Here is a 23,424-nt window from a genome sequence, read left to right as displayed (position 1 = left end):
AGGTCTTTCTCCAAGAGAATAAAAGGCACAAAAGGTGCAGGTTGTACTGTGACACTAAGCTAATGAGTCTGAAAAGCAGGAGTTTCTATCTCCTCAGCTTTCAAAATTACAACCTGAGCTACACAGAAATAAGCCGTATGTCCAATTTATTATCAACTTCCCCAGTTACTGGTGAACTTGATAAAATCAATTAGATCTTATTTCCAGTAGGTGGCAGTAAAACTCTGCCATGTGGTGCCCAAGATGTTCACTGGCATTAGTGCATACTTGGTCAGTCTCACTTAATTAAAAAGATGGCATAGTGGTTAATGAGTGACTTCAATTATATAATGCCACTGACAATGGAGACTAGGTATTGCCCGTTTTGCTGTTTACAAGCTAGCCTTTCCTTATGCCTTCCTGAATGTTATATGTATTGTGAATAATCACCTAACAGTTGTCAAAAATCCACAGGCCATATAACAAAAAAGCCCTCAATATGCTTGAAAAGCTTGGAGTCAACCATCAAAAGACCCAGTCAAGTTGTATGGGTCCTATATCAGATTCAGATAAAACCTTAGGCATGACATGGATAAAGACTATTGAAAGTTTTCACTAGGCAAGTAGAATAAAGGTGACTTTTATAAAGTTATCACAATGTACAGAATTTTTAAATGGCATCTATGAGAACCTTTTTCAGCAGTACTTACCAGTTAGGCAGGTGGTCAATATAAACTTCCTCATTTTGCAGTCTCCAAACTCAGTAGGTTATTCTTAACTTCCTAAAACCAAACTTTTCTGGTTAGGGGTGTTAACCCAATCTCTCTTAACATAAGAACCAAACCAAACAAAAAAACCCCTGCACATTTACTTACAGTTATTCCTGAATATCTGATTCTGGTCTTGAAATAAAAGCCAATTTTTTTTTTTTTTTTTTTAAGCCATTTGTAGGGCTTCCCTGGTGGCACAGTGGTTAAGAATCCGCCTGCAAATGCAGGGGATACGGGTTCAAGCCCTGGTCCGGGAAGATCCCACAATTACTGAGCCTGCGCTCTAGAGCCTGGGAGCCACAACTACTGAAGCCTGCACGCCTACAGCCAGTACTCCACAACAAGAGAAGTCACCGCAATGAGAAGCCCGCGCACGGCAACGAAGAGGAGCCGCCACTTGCCACAACTAGAGAAAGCCCGCACACAGCAGCAAAGACCCAACACAGCCAAAAAAAAAGGCATTTGCACTATAGTATATTCTCCAGTAGAGGAAAGCATTTTAGGATTAACAAAAGTTTTCCAAGACTATCTTTAACTAGTAATGGTCATCAAATAAGGGTAAGTATTTACTGCAGTATTCTTTTTTTTTTTTTTTTGCGGTACGCGGGCTTCTCACTGTTGTGGCCTTTCCCGTTGCGGAGCACAGGCTCCGGACGCGCAGGCTCAGCGGCCATGGCTCACGGGCCCAGCTGCTTCACGGCATGTGGGATCTTCCCGGACCGGGGCACAAACCTGCGTCCCCTGCATCGGCAGGCGGACTCTCAACCACTGTGCCACCAGGGAAGCCCTACTGCAGTATTCTTAATATCACGTTTTTAATGCCCTATAAGATCTGCTTTAAAAATAGCACTCCAGGGCTTCCCTGGTGGCGCAGTGGTTGAGAATCTGCCTGCTAATGCAGGGGACATGGGTTCGAGCCCTGGTCTGGGCGGATCCCACATGCCGCGGAGTAACTAGGCCCGTGAGCCACAACTACTGAGCCTGCGCTCCGCAACAAGAGAGGCCGCGATAGTCAGAGGCCTGCGCACCGGGATGAAGAGTGGCCCCCGCTTGCCACAACTAGAGAAAGCCCTCGCACAGAAACGAAGACACAACACAGCAAAAATAAATTAATTAAAAAAAAAAAAGCACTCCAGGGTGAACTTATATGTAAAGTCAAGATTCTGTAAGGTGAATAATCTTCCTAATATGCTTTACACTTTATATCTATATATCTTTGAAAAGCAACAAGATCTTTCAAGCATACTGATTTGTTTAAACCCACCAGCCTCTGATGTAAACAAAAATATTGGCTAATCAGAAATATCAGTTACTTCCTTCTGCTTGGATCACTAATTTTAAAAAGTAACAGATATGATGAAACTTTTTAAGGTAACAAACTGTGTTGCATTAATTATACTTAAAATATCATAAAGCATTTTGTTAAAATCTATATCATTTGACCTTATAGTGAAAAGAAATTATACCACCCTCCTTCCAGTTAAAACATTTCAGTCCAAGTACTTGTGAGTTCACCTGGGGAGTTGAAATTCATTCTCAGAGAAATAACGTGTTAATAGGAGACAGAAATGAGTAGAGAGATACTATACCCCATTAGTTAGTTAGTTAGAAAATCAGGGTGTATGCATTCTAAATGAAACAAACATACAAGAGAAAAGATAAGAGTTACAATCATGGAGGAGGCAAATTGAAGCTGAAAAGCTTCTTTCCAAACACACTGTACACTCTTGTATATCAACTGTAGAATATTTAAGACCCCACGCTCAGTTACATCACAACATTGTTTATTATGTGAATTTTTTACAATACAAACAAAAAAATACAGAAATGCAATATATGAATACAGCTAAATGCAGAATGGTGACTTTTTTTTCTTTTCAATAGGCCATGATTCCCATTTCTAGTAAAATAAAGAGACTGCACATAGGTAGAAATAGGTTGGTTGTTAGCTTCACAATTTTGCCTAGAAATGATCTATAAATGCATTTTTTCCCCCTGCTACTTACCATAAAGTGTAAAAGGGAATTAAAGTTTCCTTGTTGGTTCCTACCATATGAAAGATGCTATATTCTATTTTAGCAGGGCCAATATACGGAAAATACCTAAATTAAATGTTATTACAAAAATGAAGCAGTAATGAGATTCTGGCTAAAGAGGGCACTAAATGAGAATAATATATATTTAAAGAATCCAAAACAAACAAACAAAAAAAGAGGTTGTTATAAAAAAGCTCTAGGTGCGTTGTAAGCATATAGGTTTTTTTTTCCATGTGTATTTTTAAACAATGGAAGTGTCAAAAAATAGGGTCAACTGTGTTAGACTAAATTACATTATTGTATATGTTGCACTGAATGGAACCTTTGTATTATAATTATCATAAAGAAGCATAGTTTGCATCATATTATGGCAATTTATCCTCAATGAAAACCTTCCAGAGTCCTTTTATTTTGGAATATCCTGTAAACAATCAAACTACCAGAACATGATTGTACAACAGTAAAATGTTTTCTTGCATTAAATTGAAGACATCTGTTTAATAAAAAAAGAAAACATAGGAAAGGTACTTAGAGCTGTTAGTTTCTAAGTACACAACACCCTAGACAATTAAAGGCATCTTAATCTCCGTCAAGAACAAAAAATAATAATAATAATTTTTGTCATGCTGTTAAATCCATCATTAAGGATAAAACCGGTGCAAATTGGTCAAACGGATCCAACAAACACTGATGTCCAAGCTGGCATATTGGCAACTAATATGTAACTGGTGGTCAAAAGAGGGTTTAAAAGATCTTCCCTTTCTTCTTGTTCTTTTCCAAGGTTCTAAATGATTAAAGGAAAATAATCAAAATGAGTGACCACTTTATAAACATAGATAACATATGGTAGCAATAGCTAAACCAACTACAACTGTGTTGGATTTTCAAACACTACAATTTCATTTAAAAATTAGATTTAAAGTTAACAGTAAGGACAATACTAGTCTACAATATTATTTTCTTGGACAAATATTTGACAAAATTCCAAGACAAACAGTAAAAAACATGACAAAAACCCATTTTTAATATACAAGCACCATTTTTCCTAAATGAAACAGTGCAAATCAAAAAAGATCAACTGACATCAACCAGGGTATCCTTTTCTCCTACTGTCATTTGCATTCTGAAATGCTTCGCTTTTACAAATATATTTTCTTCTTCCTTGGGGAAAAAGTTAATAGAAGGATAGTGTTGAAAATCTTGAAAATGTTTAGCAGTGAGCGTAAAGTGTAGAATCCTTATAGGGATACAACTTTTCAGTTTTAAATGGGACTAATGAGGAAAAGAAGAAAACCAAAGTACAAATACTACTGATTTTTGTGTAAATTAAGAGTAACTAATTAGCTGCATTAGGAATTAGATATCCAAAATTTTATCTTAATGAAATAATTCAACACAATTAAGACATACCTCTAAATGTATAAAAGATCTTTGTAGCAGTGTTCTCTATGTTTGCCAAAAATTAAATACAACTATTATGTCCAACATTTGATGGGAAAAGGTGAGCAACTGATTATGGTGAATCAACTGAAGAGAATGTTATGAAGCCACTAAATTATGAAGATTGTTAAGTCATGGAAAATGTTTACAGTGAAAAAAATACTGTTATGACAGACTGCATCCATCTATATAAAAGATTCATCCATGAAAATTATCTGTGCTTGGGATTTATGATAATGGATGATGTCTTTTTAAATGTTATTTTAATGTTTTTCAAATAAATAGGAAAATAATTCTTTAAAATATTAATACACACATTTCTTGGGAATCTGATATTAGATACCTTGAAGAGTTCTGTTGCTCTAAAATACGTTGTTGGGCTTCCCAATTTGCTTTCTCATCTTCAAACTGACGACGTTTTTCCTCTAATTCTTTGTGCTGTGCTTCCAAATTCTTTTTCATTTGCTCATGGCGCCGCTGGAGCTAATTCAGAGCACAATATATAAAATAAAACTGTTTGAGAAATCACGAGCAGAAGTACATTTCATCCAGGCATCCTAATGAGCATTCAGTTCTTATGCTATAAATTCAAAGTATCACCTGGTTTTAGCACTGTCTAAAATTTTAGCACTAAAATTCCTCTGCCTATAGGACTTACCACCCAAAAGGCCAGTGATCAAAGAGAATAATCTTGGTAAACAGGGAAAAAAAGAGTACAATAAGCTACAGTGTGTAGCACTTTATAATGGGCATACCCTATCTTATCATCTCATTTTTCCTTACTCACAAAACATGTAGGAAGCTGGGCAGGGAAGACACCACTGCTCCCACTTCATGGATGACCAAACAGTTGCAGAGTTTATGTCACTTGCCCAAAGTCATTAGCCAAAAAGTGGCAGAACCAGGATTTGAACCTGTCTTGTAATTCCAAGTTCAGAAAGCTGAGACAAGTGAAATGAAAGCAAATAGATGAGGATCTAAGAGTTACAAGATCACGGGATAAGGTCCCCGATTCTTAAAAAGCAGTGTTTCTCATATATCAGTCTTCGTACAAATCACCTGAATGCTTGCTAAAAATATATAATCCTGGGGGCTTCCCTGGTGGTGCAGTGGTTGAGAGTCCGCCTGCCGATGCAGGGGACACGGGTTCGTGCCCCGGTCCAGGAGGATCCCACATGCCGCGGAGCAGCTAGGCCCGTGAGCCATGGCCACTGAGCCTGCACATCTGGAGCCTGCGCTCCGCGATGGGAGAGGCCAGAACAGTGAGAGGCCCGCGTACCGCAAAAAAAAAAAAAATCCAGAAGCCGAGCCTTCATAAATTGGATTATTTAAAAAAAAAAAAGAATTAATGCTATAAAGAATGCTGGCTGAAAGGTGGAGAACACTCATGCAAAGTAACTGCAGAAACAAAGAGCTTATTCTAATAGTTCATTAAATAATTCATTTAGGTGCTAGTTAATCCATTTCTGAGGAAAACAGTCATAGAAAAAAAAACTACAACGAATAACTAAGAACTACTAATATTAAAAACTTTCAGATGTCCAGGAACTATGTTTTATTAAAGACTGTATTACACCAATGAATTATCATCTTGAATTTGGATTGTAATTTCGCATACAACTTGTTTTCTTAATTACTTTGTAAACCCACAAAAAGTGACTTCATATTCATTCCCATTCCAAATTATTTCATGCAGTTCTTACAAAACAAAACCATCTAAAATATATTTAAGCAAACCTGAATCAAATTTGAGGTAACATCTTCCTGATGACAGCAAACAAGTTACTAAGAAAATGTCAGAAAATAGGAACACAGGAAAATGCCTTTGGTTATTTAAAAAAAAAAATGCAAGGGAATTATATACACACAATTCAGAATAGTCACCTCTGAGAAGGAGAGAGAGGGATACAATAGGGGAGAGACACAAAGGGGCCTCAAATGAACTGATGATGCCTTATTTTTTTAAGCTGGACCACAGGTTCACCAGTGTTCATCATTCTTTACCTGTATATTTCTGTCACATATACATATCTTTGTGTTAACTGCATGTAGGTTAAAAGTACAGGTCACAATCCCTCACTTCCTAGAAACCCTTGGGGTTAGATGTGTTTCACAGTTCAGAATTTTTCAGATTTCAGAAAGCCAATACTACTTAGAAAGGTCTATATACTCTATTTACAAAACAACTCCTGGGCTGTCTAAGGTAGCACCTATAACCAAACACATTACTATTTTTTGCAGTGAAGTATATAAATATTCACATCAAGTGGGATAAAACTATTAGTTCTATGTCTGGTTTTGCAGTTTTCTGAAATTGTGGATACATGATTGTGGACTTGTCTAGTGATTAAGAACAAAGTTAAGTGTATTCAAATAATGGCTTACAGCTATGCAGCACAGACCAAGTTAATTTATCTTTCCTCTCATGTAAAAAAGGGAAATGGACAATAATATCCATCTTGAAGGGCTGTGGTATGAATTAAATGACATAATCCATGGAAGATGCTTAATACTGTGCCTGATACACTGTGCTGCTGGATATTAGCAACTGTGCCCCGAACAAATATTTCTAGCACTTGAGAAAAAACAGTATTAAACAAGGTTAAATAGGTTTCTTCACCTATATATTTACATACTTATATGGCTTACTGAATTAGGAGAAACTTGGTCGAGATCTCTTTACAGGTCCTTTTAATGTTAATAAAGATTCTATCCTTCAAAGAGCAGTTAAGTTTCGCAAAACTCTGTTTTCACCATTCACAGTAATCGTAAAAACTCTCAAAGGGTTCTATAACTACAGTTTTATAATTGTTTGTTTATAACATTTACTCTTAGGAGCAGGCCCTAAAATAGGTCTATACCAAATGTAAATTCAACTCCTTTTAGATTTTCATCATAATCTAAGTGTGAAGATAATGCAGACTCTTGATTACTAATTTTCCAGATTATTTATTAATTAGTGAAGGGGTAGAGACTTAGATGGATAGGTTTAATAAAAAGCTAATTAATAAAAAAGACTAAACTTAATCTCCTAAATGTCGTCTTAATAACAGATGCCAGGGATGCTAGTTCTGCAGTGCTTGGTAGTCTTAGACCAGGAGGAGCTATTCTGTATCCCCACTGAATTAAGCATATGATAAATACAACAACAGCGAAAGTTTTTTTTCATAAGAGATTACATGAAAAGCCCAGTGATTTAAGAGAAATCTAATGTGGAATAAAAACATTTCCTCAAAATTACTAAATACTTTACTCCATGCATTCCTTCTACTCAATGGATCAGAGTATTTTTGGTTATGTATTTAGTCAGAGAAGGTTTATGTATTTTATGCAGTAATTCATTACAAAAGCAAAGAGACCAACTGTAAGGATCTAACAGACTAGATCGGAGTCTCCTTTTAATATATTTAAACACAAATATTATTATATTAGTGGAGTCACATATAAACACAGGGATCTCACTGAATTTTATCATTAAAAGTAATTTGAGAAGTATTTCATATTAATGTCATTCCATATATTTAAAAGTAATTTTCAGCACAATGATAATAAATCTGTGCTGAGAAATTATACTGAAATTGTTGACTTATTTTGTGTTTACCTAGAGTTTCTTCTACTGCTCTTGGACATCAAGCCAACTACTTACTGTATAGATGCTTGTGTTAGTGTGGTTTTTTCCCTCCATCTTTTCTTATCACTTATTGAAGGATATGTCTTCATGATCTTTTTGATTAATAGAAACTAAATATATGCCTCAACATCTAGAGAGATTCCAAGGTAGTATATCAGCTTGCTGGAATGCTTTGTCACTACCCTACCTGATTTTTGTTAACAGTCGGAATTACGTTGACACTATATTACAAATAAGGCCCACCTCATTTATAAAAATCACATTTCTTCATTTTTTCCTCTGTCTGTAATTTACCCTGGCATGCCTATAGTTTAACTAAGGTTCTTTCTTTTTCATTCGTATGCAAATAAGCCTGGTCTATTATTATTACCCTTACACTAGTTTTTTTCTTACATCCACCTAAAACTCTGATCTTTACTTTTCTTATATTGACTAGATGGAATGGCTTATAATTTCATTTCTTATAACTTGTTAATTATAGCTAATAAAATTTATTGTAAGTATTCTACTACGTCTTCCTACCAAGTATACTTGTATTCAAATACATATTAAAATATATATTATTGTAAACATAGTGCTTGCTTTTATTTTTCCATTTTATTGTTAGCATATTTGAAAAAATCTAGAGAAAGGTTATCTATGAATTTTATTAAAGGTATTTTTTAAAGGACTATTGTGCCTATAAAAGGTGAAAATATTAGGTTGATTACCTCAGCTTCAGAGTCCTTCAGTTTTTGAACTTTTTCTTTGACCTTCATCTCAAACACCTGCTCCATCTCCATCTCCATCTTCTTCATCTTAGCTACATGCTCCCTTCTTTCTTCTTCCATTTGTGCAAGAGGGCTCCTGTGAACATTAAAGATAATCATTAAATGTCTAAAACTGAAAAGTGTAATACAAAACTCTGAAACAGTGATGAAAACAAATGAGCCGCTGTGTGCCATTACTAAATTCTCTGCTGTTTTTTGAAAACAAGTTTCAAAATAATTTTTCAATTATTCTGACACCACCTTAAATGACATGGAACACAGATTTGAAGTTTTATATATGAACATGTAAAAAATTCTTTAGAAACTTTTAAAATTTATAAATATTTACAATTTAGAACTTCCTTCCATGAAGTTTCATAGCTAACTTGAAAATCTCTAGTGAATAATTATGAAAATAGATCTACCAAAGGCAACTATTAGCAGAACGTTTCTCTAAACCTAATGCATATCAAATCTAAAGATAACACATAAAATAAACTGTAGAAGGAAAATGGAAAGGACACATTCCTTAAATACATTCTTAGAAAGGAAAACTAGAAGAAAATTACTTAATTTTGTATTTTAAACAAAATTTTAATGTGAAAAAAGGTACTGAGTTAATGAAGTCAATACATGTAGAATATTTTTAGTTCTATAATTTTCCAAGTGTTATAATCTCTCCTTTTAGACGACTACTGACATCACAATAATTCAAACCTATTTTGGTTACTGAATTGATATGCTAGAAAAAACTACCAGGCAATACCTAGAACACTCTTCGTTTAGGCAAGCAGAGTATTTCTAGGCCACTTAATGTAATTTTAATGCTCTTGAAAAATTCATTCCACCTATGTCAAATATTTTAGTGTCTTAAGTTTTAAAGATGGTCAGTGATCACACACACATGAGAGAGAGAGAGAGAGAGAGAGAGAGAGAGAGAGAGAGAGAAGAAGCAAATGAATATCTTGACATTTCTGAAATGCCAAACAATAGACACAAGCACAGTTAAATAAAAGTAGTTCACTCTATTGACATTAAACTCCACAGGCTCAAATCTCTGCACAATTTTGTTCAAAATTTTCATGTTGAAAAATACTACAAATGAGCTTTATGTGAAGGCTAGTATATTTACAGACACAAGAGAATAACCAAGTATCAGTAACCCATTACAGCCCCAGGGAGGAAACAAAAGTGGGCTCTGTGGCTTTCACGATCTCTAAAAACAATTCAATACACTGGGACAACTTAAAAGAGGCAGGCCCTTTTCTGACTTTATTGATAAAACATGTTTATTTTGCCTCCACAAAAACTGGCTTTGACCATTTAATTGTACATATTAAATTGGTGAACTTTATCTCAATAAAGTGGTTAAAAAGTTAAATCATGGCTTAAAAACAAACAAAGTCAGGCTTTGTATTTCATCTACAACTTCAAGGCTAGTCACTTTAATCCTGATTTGACACACTTGATTATGGTGACTTCTCTCCTTACAAGGCTGAGTATTTTGACCATTACAACACTATTCTACCCTCTCAAGGAGGAGGACAAGAGAGCAAGATGGAAAATATTAAACGAGCAACAGGACAGAAAGAACACTGGCTACTGATTTTTCTTAGCAAAAAGGAAGGACAAAGATGTGATGTACTGTTGTGACCAAAAGGATTTGGTTTTCCAGTTAGTGTAAGTTAGAACAAAATGTTACTTAACTAAAGGATATTCCTTCACCAAAAGAAAACTTACAAACCTTCAGTATGTCTTAACAATTAAACAATTAATCAGAAGTTCTGAAAATGAAAATAAACCAAACATTAACTTAGAAGAAGAATCAACATTCAAAAAGTGAGGTAAACTGAAATAAATTTTAAAGCATAAATATCATTATTTCATTAAAAGCCGATAAGGCCCTTCATATTAATATATTTCTCATCTTTATGGCAGGTGTTTTTAATATAGGGGCCTCAGATCTCTTGGGCAGAGTGTCAATGAATGCCCTGAAATGACATACCAAATAAATGTGTGTTTGTGTTGTGTATTCATGCAAGCATTTTTCCAGTGAGACGGTTCAAAGCTTTTGCTTGATTTCTGTAAAACTCACTTCTGCCACTCCCCAAAACATTTTTAGGCTCTAGAAAAAAAAATACTCATAACGATTTTTTAATTGGCAGTCTTAAACAACTGAAACTGTATGTTTAAGCAACTTAGATTATCCAACAATACTGCTGCAATTTGAAAACAAATATATTGTAAAAAATTATAAAAAACTAGAATTTAAAAAAATAAATTAGAATTCACACAGAATTGAGATTTTAAATATATACTCTTACTTATAATAACCTATCTATAAAATGCTCATTTAATTTCATCCTTGGGAGGAATAAGGCAATCCATATAAATGTAAAGAATTTGCAGTATAATTTGCACATGAAAAGGCTACCACCTTACCAAGAGTAAACACTGGCATCTAGATTATTATTTAAATAACTCTTGGGGGAAAATAGAAGACTGCAGAGAAACATGCTATGATGTTTTGAAATTTGCTTTTAAATTCAAAATTTAAATATTAAAAATCTTCACATACTAAAACTGCTTATGTCTTCGGAAAAACAACCACTTACATGCCTTCAACTGTGTCATATCTAAAAGAACAAAAAATAGAGACTTAGCACACTTAAAGTAAATGACACTAAAAGCAGCAACTAAAGGCAAATCCACAGATTTCACAATAAAAGTATGTGCCCTAAAACAAAAGTTTATGGCCAAATTTGTTGAAGCTAGTTAATTTCTTTTCCAAATTCTGTTAGTAATCCCTATACCAAATCATTATAAAAATAAATAGGCTGTGCGATTATCTTCTGACAGCCTGCTCAAATTTCTAAACTTATTTAAATATGTATACTTTCAAAGAAATTAGCAATATTTCACATTTGAGATACTTTAAGCTTTTCAGCCTTGTAAAACTACTTGACCCCTTAACCAAATGAAGTGATATTACAGTATTATAAGAAAATGGTTACACGTATCTAAAATGAATTTTTGGAAGCCTCTCACCAGTCAAAATGATGTTTCAAATCTAATTTTTAAAATAATTAGCACCCCAATTCTAGTCATTTTTATTAAAGTGATATTTAGAAAACTGTAACACAAAATTGTGCTTATAATGTAGAAAATGCAGGAAAAAGGATCACTTTTTAAAAGATTAATTTTATTAATTTTTTATACAGCAGTTTCTTATTAGTTATCTATTTTATACATATTAGTGTATATATGTCAATCCCAACCGCCCAATTTATCCAACCACCACCACCAGCCCGCCACTTTCCCCCTCTGGTGTCCGTATGTTTCTTCTCTGCATCTGTGTCTCTATTTCTGCCCTGCAAACCGGTTCATCTGTACCATTTTTCTAGGTTCCACACATATGCGTTAATATACGGTATTTGTTTTTCTCTTTCTGACTTATTTCACTCTGTATCACAGTCTCTAGATCCATCCACGTCTCAACAAATGACCCAATTTCATTCCTTTTTATGGCTGAGTAATATTCCATTGTATATTTATTTGTACCACATCTTCTTTATCCATTGGTCTGTCAATGGGAATTTAGGTTGTTTCCATGACCTGCCTACTGTAAATTGTGCTGCAATGAACTGGGGTGCATGTGTCTTTTTGAATTATGGTTTTCTCTGGGTATATGCCCAGTAGTGGGATTGCTGGGTCATATGGTAACTTTACTTTTAGTTTTTTAAGGAACCTCCATACTGTTCTCCATAGTGGCTGTATCAATTTACATTCCCAACAACAGTGCAAGAGGGTTCCCTTTTCTCCACACCCTCTCCAGCATTTGTTGTTTGTAGATTTTCTGATGATGCCCATTCTAATTGGTGTGAGGTGATACCTCACTGTAGTTTTGATTTGCATTTCTCTAATAATTAGTGATGTTGAGCAGCTTTTCATGTGCTTCTTGGCCATCTGTATGTCTTCTTTGGAGAAATGTCTATTTAGGTCTTCTGCCCATTTTTGGATTGGGTTTTTTTTTTATATTGAGCTGCATGAGCTGTTTATATATTTTGGAGATTAATCCTTTGTCCGTTGATTCGTTTGCAAATATTTTCTCCCATTCTGAGGGTTGTCTTTTTGTCTTGTTTGTAGTTTCCTTTGCTTTGCAAAAACTTTATTAGGTCTCATTTGTTTATTTTTGTTTTTATTTCCATTAATCTAGGAGGTGGATCAAAAAAGATCTTGCTGTGATTTATGTCAAAGAGTGTTCTTCCTATGTTTTCCTCTAAGAGATTTATAGTGTCCCGTCTTACCTTTAGGTCTCAAATCATTTTATTATTGTGTATGGTGTTAGGGAGTGTTCTCATTTCATTCTTTTACATGTAGCTGTCCAGTTTTCCCAGCACCACTTATTGAAGAGACTGTCTTTTCTCCATTGTATATCCTTGCCTCCTTTGTCATAGATTAGTTGACCATAGGTGCGTGGGTTTATCTCTGGGCTTTCTATCTTGTTCCAATGATCTATATTTCTGTTTTTGTGCCAGCACCGTATTGTCTTGATTACTGTAGCTTTGTAGTATAGTCTGAAGTCAGGGAGTCTCATTCCTCCAGCTCTGTTTTTTTCCCTCAAGATTGCTTTGGCTATTCGGGATCTTTTGTGTCTCCATACAAATTTTAAGATTTTTTGTTCTAGGTCTGTAAAAAATGCCATTGGTAATTTGATAGGGATTGCACTGAATCTGTAGATTGCTTTGGGTAGTATAGTCATTTTCACAATATTGATTCTTCCAATCTAAGAACATGGTATATCTCTCCATCTGTTTGTGTCATCTTTGATCTCTTTCATCAGTGTTTTATAGTTTTCTGAGTACAGGTCTTTTACCACCTTTTGTAGGTTTATTCCTAGGTATTTTATTCTTTTTGTTGCAATGGTGAATGGGATTGTTTCCTTAATTTCTCTTTCTGATCTTTCGTTGTTAGTGTATAGGAATGCCAGAGATTTCTGTGTGTTAATTTTGTATCCTGCAACTTTACCAAATTCATTGATTAGCTCTAGTAGTTTTCTGGTGGCATCTTTATGATTCTCTATGTATAGTATCATGTCATCTGCAAACAGTGACAGTTTTACTTCTTCTTTTCCAATTTGTATTCCTTTTATTTCTTTTTCTTCTCTGATTTCCGTGGCTAGGACTTCCAAGACTACGTTGAATAACAGTGGCGAGAATGGACATCCTTGTCTTATTCCTGATCTTAGAGAAAATGCTTTCAGTTTTTTACTATTGAGAATGATGTTTGCTGTGGGTTTGTCGTATATGGCTTTTATTATGTTGAGGTAGGTTCCCTTTCTGCCCACTTTCTGGAGAGTTTTTATCATAAATGGGTGTTGAATTTTGTCAAAGGCTTTTTCTGCCTCTATTGAGATGATCATATGGCTTTTCTTCTTCAATTTGTTAATATGGTGTATCACACTGATTGATTTGTGTATATTGAAGAATCCTTGCATCCCTGGGATAAATCCCACTTGATCATGGTGTATGATCCTGGAAAAAGGATCACTTTTTGTCATCACATTTCAAATGAAAGTTTTTTTATTAGGTGACTAGAAACACCATTTAAATTATATCATTACCTGCCTGCTTTTTAATGAAAACTCTTCTTCACACACGTAGATAAGCTAAAGTTTATAAACTTAAACTTGTCAGAGAAATTTAAAGCAACTCAGTCAGGAAAAATGAAAAGACCTGGTAAAAAAAATTTTTTAAAAAGGCTACAATATAAACTGAACAGCACATTAAACGCCCAAAGATACAACTTAGCTCCTTTTAGGGATCTATTCAAGGGGTGACAGTTCCTGAAAGCCACCAGATGACTTACCCTTTTCATGTGACCAACAACAGAATCACAGCAAGGACCACACTTAAGGCTGACCCAGTAAGGCCCTACTGTGGCTGTCTTACATGACCCACATTTTGAGTGTAATGGAAAGACAACCACATTTCATTTAAATTATGTGTGGTCTTTTCTGAAGAACTCATTAAGCAAATACATTTACATATTTTTGCTTCAGTGGTGTGGTAGGTCACTATGCATACACACATGTAGCAATTTTCATACAAGATTTTCCAAAGGAATTTCACTTAAAATAAGAATTTCAAAGAGCAACAAAAATGTCCAAACATTCTGGGAAACAACAGTTACCAGCATTTTATTTTGCCAAGTGAGAGTGTTAAAAATAAATGTAAATAAAACAACACTCATTATATTTTCATGAAAGGACACATGAACAAGAGTAAAAGATATAACTGAATAAATTACTTTTTTTTTTGGAAAAACTTGGGACAAAATTCAGAAAATTGTCTTTATATCTCTTTAGATCAATGAAAACTTTGTCATGTACCAAAAGAGTTCTGAGGATTAGCCTTTAGAAACCTGTATTTTCAGTCATTTATAGGAATTCAGTTATCCAGAGTTTTCCCAAGACTACAGATGGAGAAGGCTGTAGAAAACAAAAATAAAATTAACATATGGGAAAGAGGTAACGCCAACCTGACCACCTCAATAAAGCAGAACAGATATAGAAATAAAGTGAGTCACACAAGTTTTCTGGCTTCTCAGGGCACATACAAGTTATGTTTACACTACACTGTAGTCTATTAGATGTGCAGCAGCATTATGTCTTAGAAAACAATGTATATACCTTAATTGAAAAATATGTTATTGCTGAAGAATGCTAACCGTCATCTGAGCCTTTAGTGAGTCGTAGGAGGAACATCAAAGATCACTGATTACAGATGAACATAACAAATATAGTAATAATAAAGTTTAAAACAGCAGTCCCCAACCTTTTCGGCACCAGGGACCGGTTTTGTGGAAGACAATTTTTCCACAGACTTGGTGGGGGGCGGGGGGGTTGTTCAGGTGGTAATGCAAGCAATGGGGAGCGATGGGGAGCAGCAGATGAAGCTTCGCTTGCCCGCCACTCACCTCCTGCTGTGCGGCCTGGTTCCTAACAGGCCATGGACCGATACCAGTCTGCGGCCCGGGGGCTGGGGAACCCTGGTTTAAAACACTGTGAGAATTATCAACGTTAACACAGAGACATGAAGAAAGCAAATGCCGGTGGGAAAATGGCAAAGACAGATTTGCTTGATGCAGTGTGCCACAAACCTTCAATTTGTAAAAAACACATTATCTGCGAAGTGTAATAAAGCAAAGTGCAATAAAACAAGGTATGCCTGTAAAAGATGTAAGGAAGACCATGAAGGAAGAAGCAAGTAAAACTTTAAAAAAGCATGTTGAACAAAAAAGGATACCTCTCCCCTTATGGGGGATTACTTTAAGAGATCTGCAATCTTGACATGGTTAATTCTCCACTTTCCTTTACAACCTTGTTGAATCTCTTTTAATTTGGAACCTGACCTCCCTTTCTGTTACTTCTAACCATCCTCCAGCCTCCGGACAGGGGTGGGCAAGATATACTCTCCCTGAGGAAAACAGATGACTTGATATTTTCTTTGCCAGACACAAGTGATACCTGAACAGCTGCTAAGAATAGAGCTCACTTTTCCAGACTGCAGCCTTGAGACAAACCAGTATTTGATGAGACAAGCTCAGCTATGTTTCAGATTTTAACCATATAATCAAAATCTTGGGTTTTGTCCCCAGCTTTACTGAGATATAATTGACATATAATATTGTCTCAGTTTAAGGTATACAATGTGATGTCGAGGACCACTAACATAAACAGAAAGGCACATTTTGAAACATATAAACCAAATACCAAATATTTTTATTTTTAACCCATGGTTCAGTACACTCTACAGTCCATCCAAAACTGGCTCCGAAAATTAAATATAAGAAAATTAATCTACTCTATGCTTAACATTAAAAAAAAATAACTTATATTCTAAAACCAAGTGTAATTAGCACTCTGTGGAGCGTACACTGCCAGACAAAGGTTAATGTAACTATAAATTTTAAATAGATGTATATCTGTATGTGTATGTATATATCTATATATTGTATAAGAACAATTAAAAAACACAGGTCCATCAGCAATCAGATGAATAAATGATCTTATTCGCAAGTTTCTTTCTCAAATTCCCTGCAGATACTGTTTAGAGACCATACGAAGTAATAAAGTGATAAAATGACCACTTTTTTTTTTTAAAGGACCAAAGTTCAGTGGTCTTCAAACTGAGGTCTCTATTTATATGAAGAGACTTACTTGAGTCTGTGCAGTTTTAAGAGAATCAATTTCCAGATCCTCAACTTCCATACAAAGTTTTGCCTAAAGTGATCTGCCTGAAAATTTCCAAGTTAACAGAGTCCATTTCTCACATTACAGAAGAAAGACCTACTCCTTCTTACCTATCCCTTACTAAGGTACACTGTACCTGAAGGTATGAAAACCTCCAGGTGACAAGAGAGAAGTCTCTTTCAATGATTAATCAAACACTATAACATAAACCTGTAAGAGTGTATCTCCAAGTATTAAACATGTTTCTATTAAGGGCATGGTGTGGTGTTAGGTGTTAGAAACATGGTATTTGGGTCCCTGTCAGGATGCTCTGAATTAAGATATATAGCAAAGGGAGGTGGCTGGAGAACTGGCAATTTCTCTTTAATGACTCTACCTTTTCCACTCAGAGCTCCCTGAAACCTCAATCTCTCCGTACCACCATTATCAAAGGATGCATTGCTAGGGAGAAAAAAGTCCCATGGGAGCAATACAAATAGAACATCAATAAGAAGCCCAGACTCACATTTGCTTACTTTACATATTTAAGTATTAGCCATTCTTTTCAGTTATCTGTGGATGGGTTCATAGCTATAAAGAAAGGCACCTTACATTGGCTAAAGCACCATAAATTGCTGGTACTGATTTTTTTTTCCCCAAAAATTCAACTGGAATGAACAGCTAACATTTTCAAGACAATACTAGATACAATCAAAGGATAAAAATTCCAAGTGACTTCTTTCAGATTCAGTATGTATCATTCAATAAAGTAGTAAAAACCTAATTTAACAAATCATATATCAATACCTGTTCTAATTCCAACCATTCCCCAGTTGGTTCAATCTTCAAAAATATTTATTTTTCTATTACTTAAAGGAAAATTAAATAATATACTAACTCCTGGGGCAATCTGCTTTTTAGCAGTACAAACTTTTTTATTATTTTCATAGGCAAAGTTTAGACATGATTCATCTCATTAAGAAATACATTTCCAATAGAATCCTACTTTTCATGTTTTCACCTGGATTATAGTTTAACTCAAGTAATCCACACTAGAATTCTGTATATGCAGAAGAATTTTTAACACTATTTTTCTCTGAATTACCTTACCTGCATCCAACAGTAAAAAATATCCCAATAGCACTATTTTAAAAGTCTTAAATTCAAACTATGGAAAAAAAATCCTTATTTCTAGCACATTAACAAATGTTTAAAAGAAAAAATCGAACATTAAGTGCATACACTTAATGTATGCATATAATGAAAGATATGTACTGACAATACATTTCGCTTTAACATATTACAAAACTACCAGTGGCTTTAATTGTGTATGTTTTTCTTTTAAACAGTTAAAAAGTCCATAAACTAGTGAAATGCATTTAAAATGGATTCAATTTTATGAACAATATTCACTATGATGGATCTTTATATTTCTGTGCTAAATAAGAGTTGTTTGTTTGATACAAATTCTGCTAAAAAGAAATAGATTAAAAACGTTGCCTTTTTTCATGCACTGAACCTTACCTCAAGTAGAATCTTGTATTTTAAATATTAAAAAACATCAATTTTTAAAATAGCAGTAGTAAATTCCTAGAAGTCAGTGTTTTGCAAAGCATGCGTTCGTTACTAATCACCTATATCGAAACCATCAAGGGTTAAAAAAAAAGGACGGGGGTGGTGGATTCCCTGGCGGTCCAATGGTTAGGACTCCACACTTCCACTGCAGGGGCCATGGGTTCGATCCCTGGCTGGGGAACTAAGATCCCACGTGCTGTGCGGCACAGCCAAAAAAACCCCCTCAAAAACAAAAAATCATCTAGGGTGCTCATTAAAAATACAAACTCTCAGGCCCATCCCACATGTTTTGAATCAGAATCTCTTGATAATGACTGAGTCTAGAAATTTAACTTTTTACCAATTACTCTGGGACTTCCCTGGTGGCACAGTGGTTAAGAATCTGCCTGCCAATGCAGGGGACTCAGGTTCAAGCCCTAGTTCGGGAAGATCTCACATGCCGCGGAGCAACTAAGCCCGTGCACCACAACTACTCAGCCTGAGCTCTACAGCCCGTGCGCCACAACTACTGAGCCTGCGCTCTAGAGCCCGTGCACCACAGCTACTGAGCCTGCACTAGAGAGCCCATGCTCCGCAATGAGAAGCCCACCCACTGCAACGAAGAGCAGCCCCCACTCTTTGCAACTAGAGAAAGTCAGAGTGCAGCAACGAAGACCCAACGCAGCCAGAAATAAATTAATTAAAATTTTAAAGTAAAAGCAATTGCTCTCCGGAGATCTCTAAAGCCAAAAATCTAGAAACTGATCAATAAATTTCCTCAAATAAGCAGGTTAATAATAGTGTAAGAAGAAATTCAAAATTAAGAAAGAGATTAGGGGCTACAACCCAAACATCATGAAGAAAATAAACACAGAGTTAGGTCCAAGATCAGTTTTAAAAGAGAACTGCTTGTGACTCTGCCAATGATTATTAACGGTTTGTGCACTTTCTTATGGAATTTAGGGCCACTGTGGAGACATAACTAAAAAAGCAAAAAGGAACATTTTTCTCCTCCATTATAAGGAATGCTGACCACTATAACACAGTATTGCTACTTTGAGAACTTGCTTCCCTTATTATTTATTATGCAGATGATCCTTCAGGATTATCCTCTAATAATATCAATACATAACACCTGGCTAAAAATGTACATACATTGTTAAAATGGTTTTCATAATACTTACGGTCTTCAACAACCCCAAATAAAGGAAAAACAGACATGGTTACCATGGTTAACAGACATGGTTACCAAGTCTATACCAGCTAACTCACCAGCCTCCTCACACATCTCTTTTCCCTACACCATTATAAAACCACATCTTGAAGATACTAGCTCAGGTGGGTGAAGCTATACACTCAGGAGTCACTCACACCACTCTACCAACCAACAGAAGAAATCCAAACTCCAGCTAATTTACTCCCTGGAAATACACAATAGCAATAGAAAAGGTAACCAAGACTACAATAATTAAATGTTCCTTTTGTTTGGTCCTGTCCCTTATTTCTATATAATCTTCTAGTAAACACTCTGCTTCCAAAATGGTTTATTTTAAAAAGACATAATAAAAGGTAGAAGCTCTATGTTTATTCTCTTTAAAGAGACTATGGGATGTTTATCTTAAAGAGTAAAATGGGTTTAAGGGTTACTTGGTAGAAACTGTTCTCTTCCCTTAAAAAAAAAAAAATGCTGAAGGAGTTATTTGATTTCTAGTTGAGGATCTATTAAATGTGTTACATAGGTTATTAAGATGATGGCAAAGACCAGAAGAGAATGCATGGCTCTTTCACTTAAGGAACAAGGTTATAAAACTACACTTCCTCCAACAAACAAAGCTTGACAATATAAATTTGACTGTTGTACCTAAAGAACTTTATCCCAATTTTCTATTGAGTAGCCAAGAGGAATTTGATGAAACAATATGATTATTTACTACATAAATAATACCTTTTCTGGAGGAAACAATGTATACTTACTTAGTAAGCTGCCCTTTATTCTTGTTATTATCAACTCCATTATAAGTCACAGCTGCCAGTTTTCTGCTCCGGTAGTTCTCATAGTGTACATTATTAGTGACATCTTTCAAGTCCTGCATGTGTGTTCTGTCATAAATAAATGACACATCAAGAGTTTGCTTCTATTAAGAAAGCTTTGGTGTAAATTCAAAATTCTAGTAAAACAAAAATTTCAGACTTAAAATGAGCAAAAGACTATTCTTAAGGGAGATGGCATCCATCTGTCTTCATTCACATGTAAGGCAGAGTAAGACACAATGAGCTAACTTGACACCAATGGAAAATTAGGTTCCAGATGAAAGTTTAGGAGCATAAATCCTCTCAAAGCAGTTACTAAAGAATGACATTTCTAGAGAAGAGTATTTACCTTTTTAGTATATATTTTATTTAACTAGAGAAGGAAAAGTAGATTAGCTCCTACTAAAGTTCACAAAGCAAAAGAAATTGCTTTCCTTTTAGCAATATTATTAATATTTGAGTTTTTATTCAGGTAATACATAGGGACACTTTAGATCACATATCAAGTTGGATGCAAACTGGGGAATTTTAATTTTGAGTAAATTTCTGTTTATTCAAATTGTCCATTAAATGTGGTATTTTGGTTAAATGAATGTCTGCTCATAGCGTATCTATCATACATAAAATCAATCCATAGGAGACAACTATACAATACATGAGACAATTTCATCATTCCTTAATGTTTCAAGATGCTAAAAGACTCCCTGAGCTGCTCTACGGTATCCTTTACCAATGCAGCAGTGTTTTTGGATATACGTGGTGTGGGAGTATTCTGTATCATTTGATCTTCCCTTTTCTCATCATCCATTCCTGCAGCTGCAATCCCCCATCTTTCATCTCCACCACTTTACCAAAATCCCCTTATGGGAGACAAACATAAAGGTGTTACCCTGTATTTATTCTTCCTGATATCCAGGAAACAGTTACTACTACTTTCCCTTTTGTAAACAGAATGTGATGTTCAATTACTCTGATTCACCTAGTATTGGACATTTCCATGCAGTTTTCTGATAGTTTAACTCCTCCTATTTCTAAGACTGTGTTTTCCACAAGCCTCATCTCCCTTTATACTCTGTCCCTTGATGAATATATCCTCTCTATGGCCACTAGAGTTACACCTAAAGCCTTCTGTACTTCAGTCAAGTCAGACAGTTCCTTACTCCTAGCATATCCAATGACTGGGACTGAATAGTTCATGTTAATTTGTCACTGACTCTCAAATTTCAGAATTCTACTGCTTTGGGAGCTCTCTTTGCAGTCTTGAAGTCAAACCACTCTAACCCAGGACAACTTTCTCCTTGGCGGTCAGTCATTTTTTTGGTACCAATATATGTTATAGGTGACACCACATAACGTTTTCAACTATACTGTAAACTCCCTTTTACAAAAAACATGCCATCACCTTCTGTACTCTTGCCACAGATAGCACATAATGGGCCCTTTAAAAAGAACTGATTTGAAGCTGAGTTATAATAAACACTGTTGACTTTCTAAAATTACTGTTATCAGTTTCTCTAAGCAGAGAATAATGACTGTGCCAATATGAAACAATCTTCTTGTAATTTTTAAATATTATCTCATCAATGAATCACTGAAAAATAACTAAAGGACCTGAGGTAAAGTATTTTAGTAGCTGAAATACAAGATGTATAAAATAAAAATAAGGTGGACTTATTAACTAGTTGTTAAACTATTTTTGTTAATGTCATCAACATTTTAGATAGTGAAATATTCTTCCCTTTTACTAAAATAGCTTTCTTTATGATTACCTGGTTCTGGTATTTTTCAGGATATAGAAATCTCTATTTCCACTTACTTAAATATTTTACTTTATCCTTTTAAAAATCAACCCGTTCCTCCACTCTGAAAATAATTAGTAATATAGTTTTCTCCACAGTTTCCGGAATTTATTCATCTTTTCCATTTCTTATTGCTGATAACAAAGCACTCTCTTCCCTCCTTTTGTTTTCCTTCTCTATTTGATTTCTGCACTGTCCACTGCCACACCCTGAAACTTATTTTTATCAAGTTTTCCTCTTTCCATTGTCTTCCTTGGTTTGCCTGCAACAGCTAGTTCTCTTAATTAGTAAAGTGACACAGCTTTGAACTTGAATGTTTCTTAGAAGCAACCACTACTCCTAAATTTAACCTGCAGGATTTCAATTACTTGGAACTTACAGACATATGGAACACTGGCACTGATATTTCCTTCATGTATTTATTAAATATCCACTAGGTGCCTTTATCAAAGACATGAGTTACATAATATATACATCGTTCTCATCTCTCCTCCGAACTTAAAAGGAAAAGCAATAAAGTAAAATATTCCTAAGCTTACCATTTTCAAAGCATACTTATCAAGGATGTTTTACACGTCTCAAAGACTATAAATGAAAAATTGTGTTAAGAAGCCAAATGAACATCTAGCATAAGTGAACATTTATGCCTTAGGAAAGAAAAACAAGTGTGCTAAAACAAATTTAACAAATAAATGAATTTTTTATTAAGCAAATTTGCCTAATCATCTACCTGAAGGAGCTGAAGCCAATATCTTCATCCTACTTGTTTAAAATGTTAAGTAGGACCACTCCCAATCCCACAAATAAACATTTAATGACTGTATTTATCCTAATCCATCTTAAGGCATCTATTTCCATGAATCTCTTCCTATCTGACCCACTCCATGATAACATACCACTTACCGCTTACTCTGAGTTTCTTTAATACATCTAAGCAACCTCATCACAGCACACATCTACTTATATATTACATAATTTTAGAATTTTTTATATTTTCATACATATGTATGATTGTCCTGTTGCTTTCCTGTACTAAATCTTCCTGCAGGAATGGTCCTTCCTGCTTATAATGCTTCCATACTAGTGAGTCCCACTCACCAGATGTCACTGTGTACCTTCAAATGTTCAAAGTCTAGCTTCTGACTCAGTAACTAGCCTTCTTGTCTATAGTATTTTAGGTATATAGGCAATTATTGATTGCA

At 34.9% G+C, this 23,424-nt stretch overlaps 1 protein-coding gene across 3 annotated transcripts in view; it reads right to left on the bottom strand.

Moving 5' to 3' along the window:
* Positions 1-2,516: 2,516 nt before the first annotated feature.
* The window catches only part of SEPTIN7 (septin 7), a 102,866-nt gene continuing 81,958 nt past the window's right edge, over positions 2,517-23,424 (bottom strand). For all 3 annotated transcript variants that reach the window (XM_067746705.1, XM_067746706.1, XM_067746707.1), the window contains exons 10-13: positions 20,367-20,492; positions 8,567-8,702; positions 4,569-4,708; positions 2,517-3,569 (exon numbers count right to left, since the gene is read on the bottom strand). In XM_067746705.1, the coding sequence (XP_067602806.1) occupies positions 3,530-3,569; positions 4,569-4,708; positions 8,567-8,702; positions 20,367-20,492 (442 nt within the window). In that variant the 3' untranslated portion in view covers positions 2,517-3,529. The remainder of the gene's footprint in view (positions 3,570-4,568; positions 4,709-8,566; positions 8,703-20,366; positions 20,493-23,424) is intronic.

The sequence above is a fragment of the Pseudorca crassidens genome, chromosome 8, assembly GCF_039906515.1.
Source record: "Pseudorca crassidens isolate mPseCra1 chromosome 8, mPseCra1.hap1, whole genome shotgun sequence".
Classification (NCBI taxonomy): Eukaryota; Metazoa; Chordata; class Mammalia; order Artiodactyla; family Delphinidae; genus Pseudorca; species Pseudorca crassidens.
The sequence above is the reverse complement of the archived record's forward strand: the minus strand, read 5'-3'. Positions and strand labels throughout refer to the sequence as shown.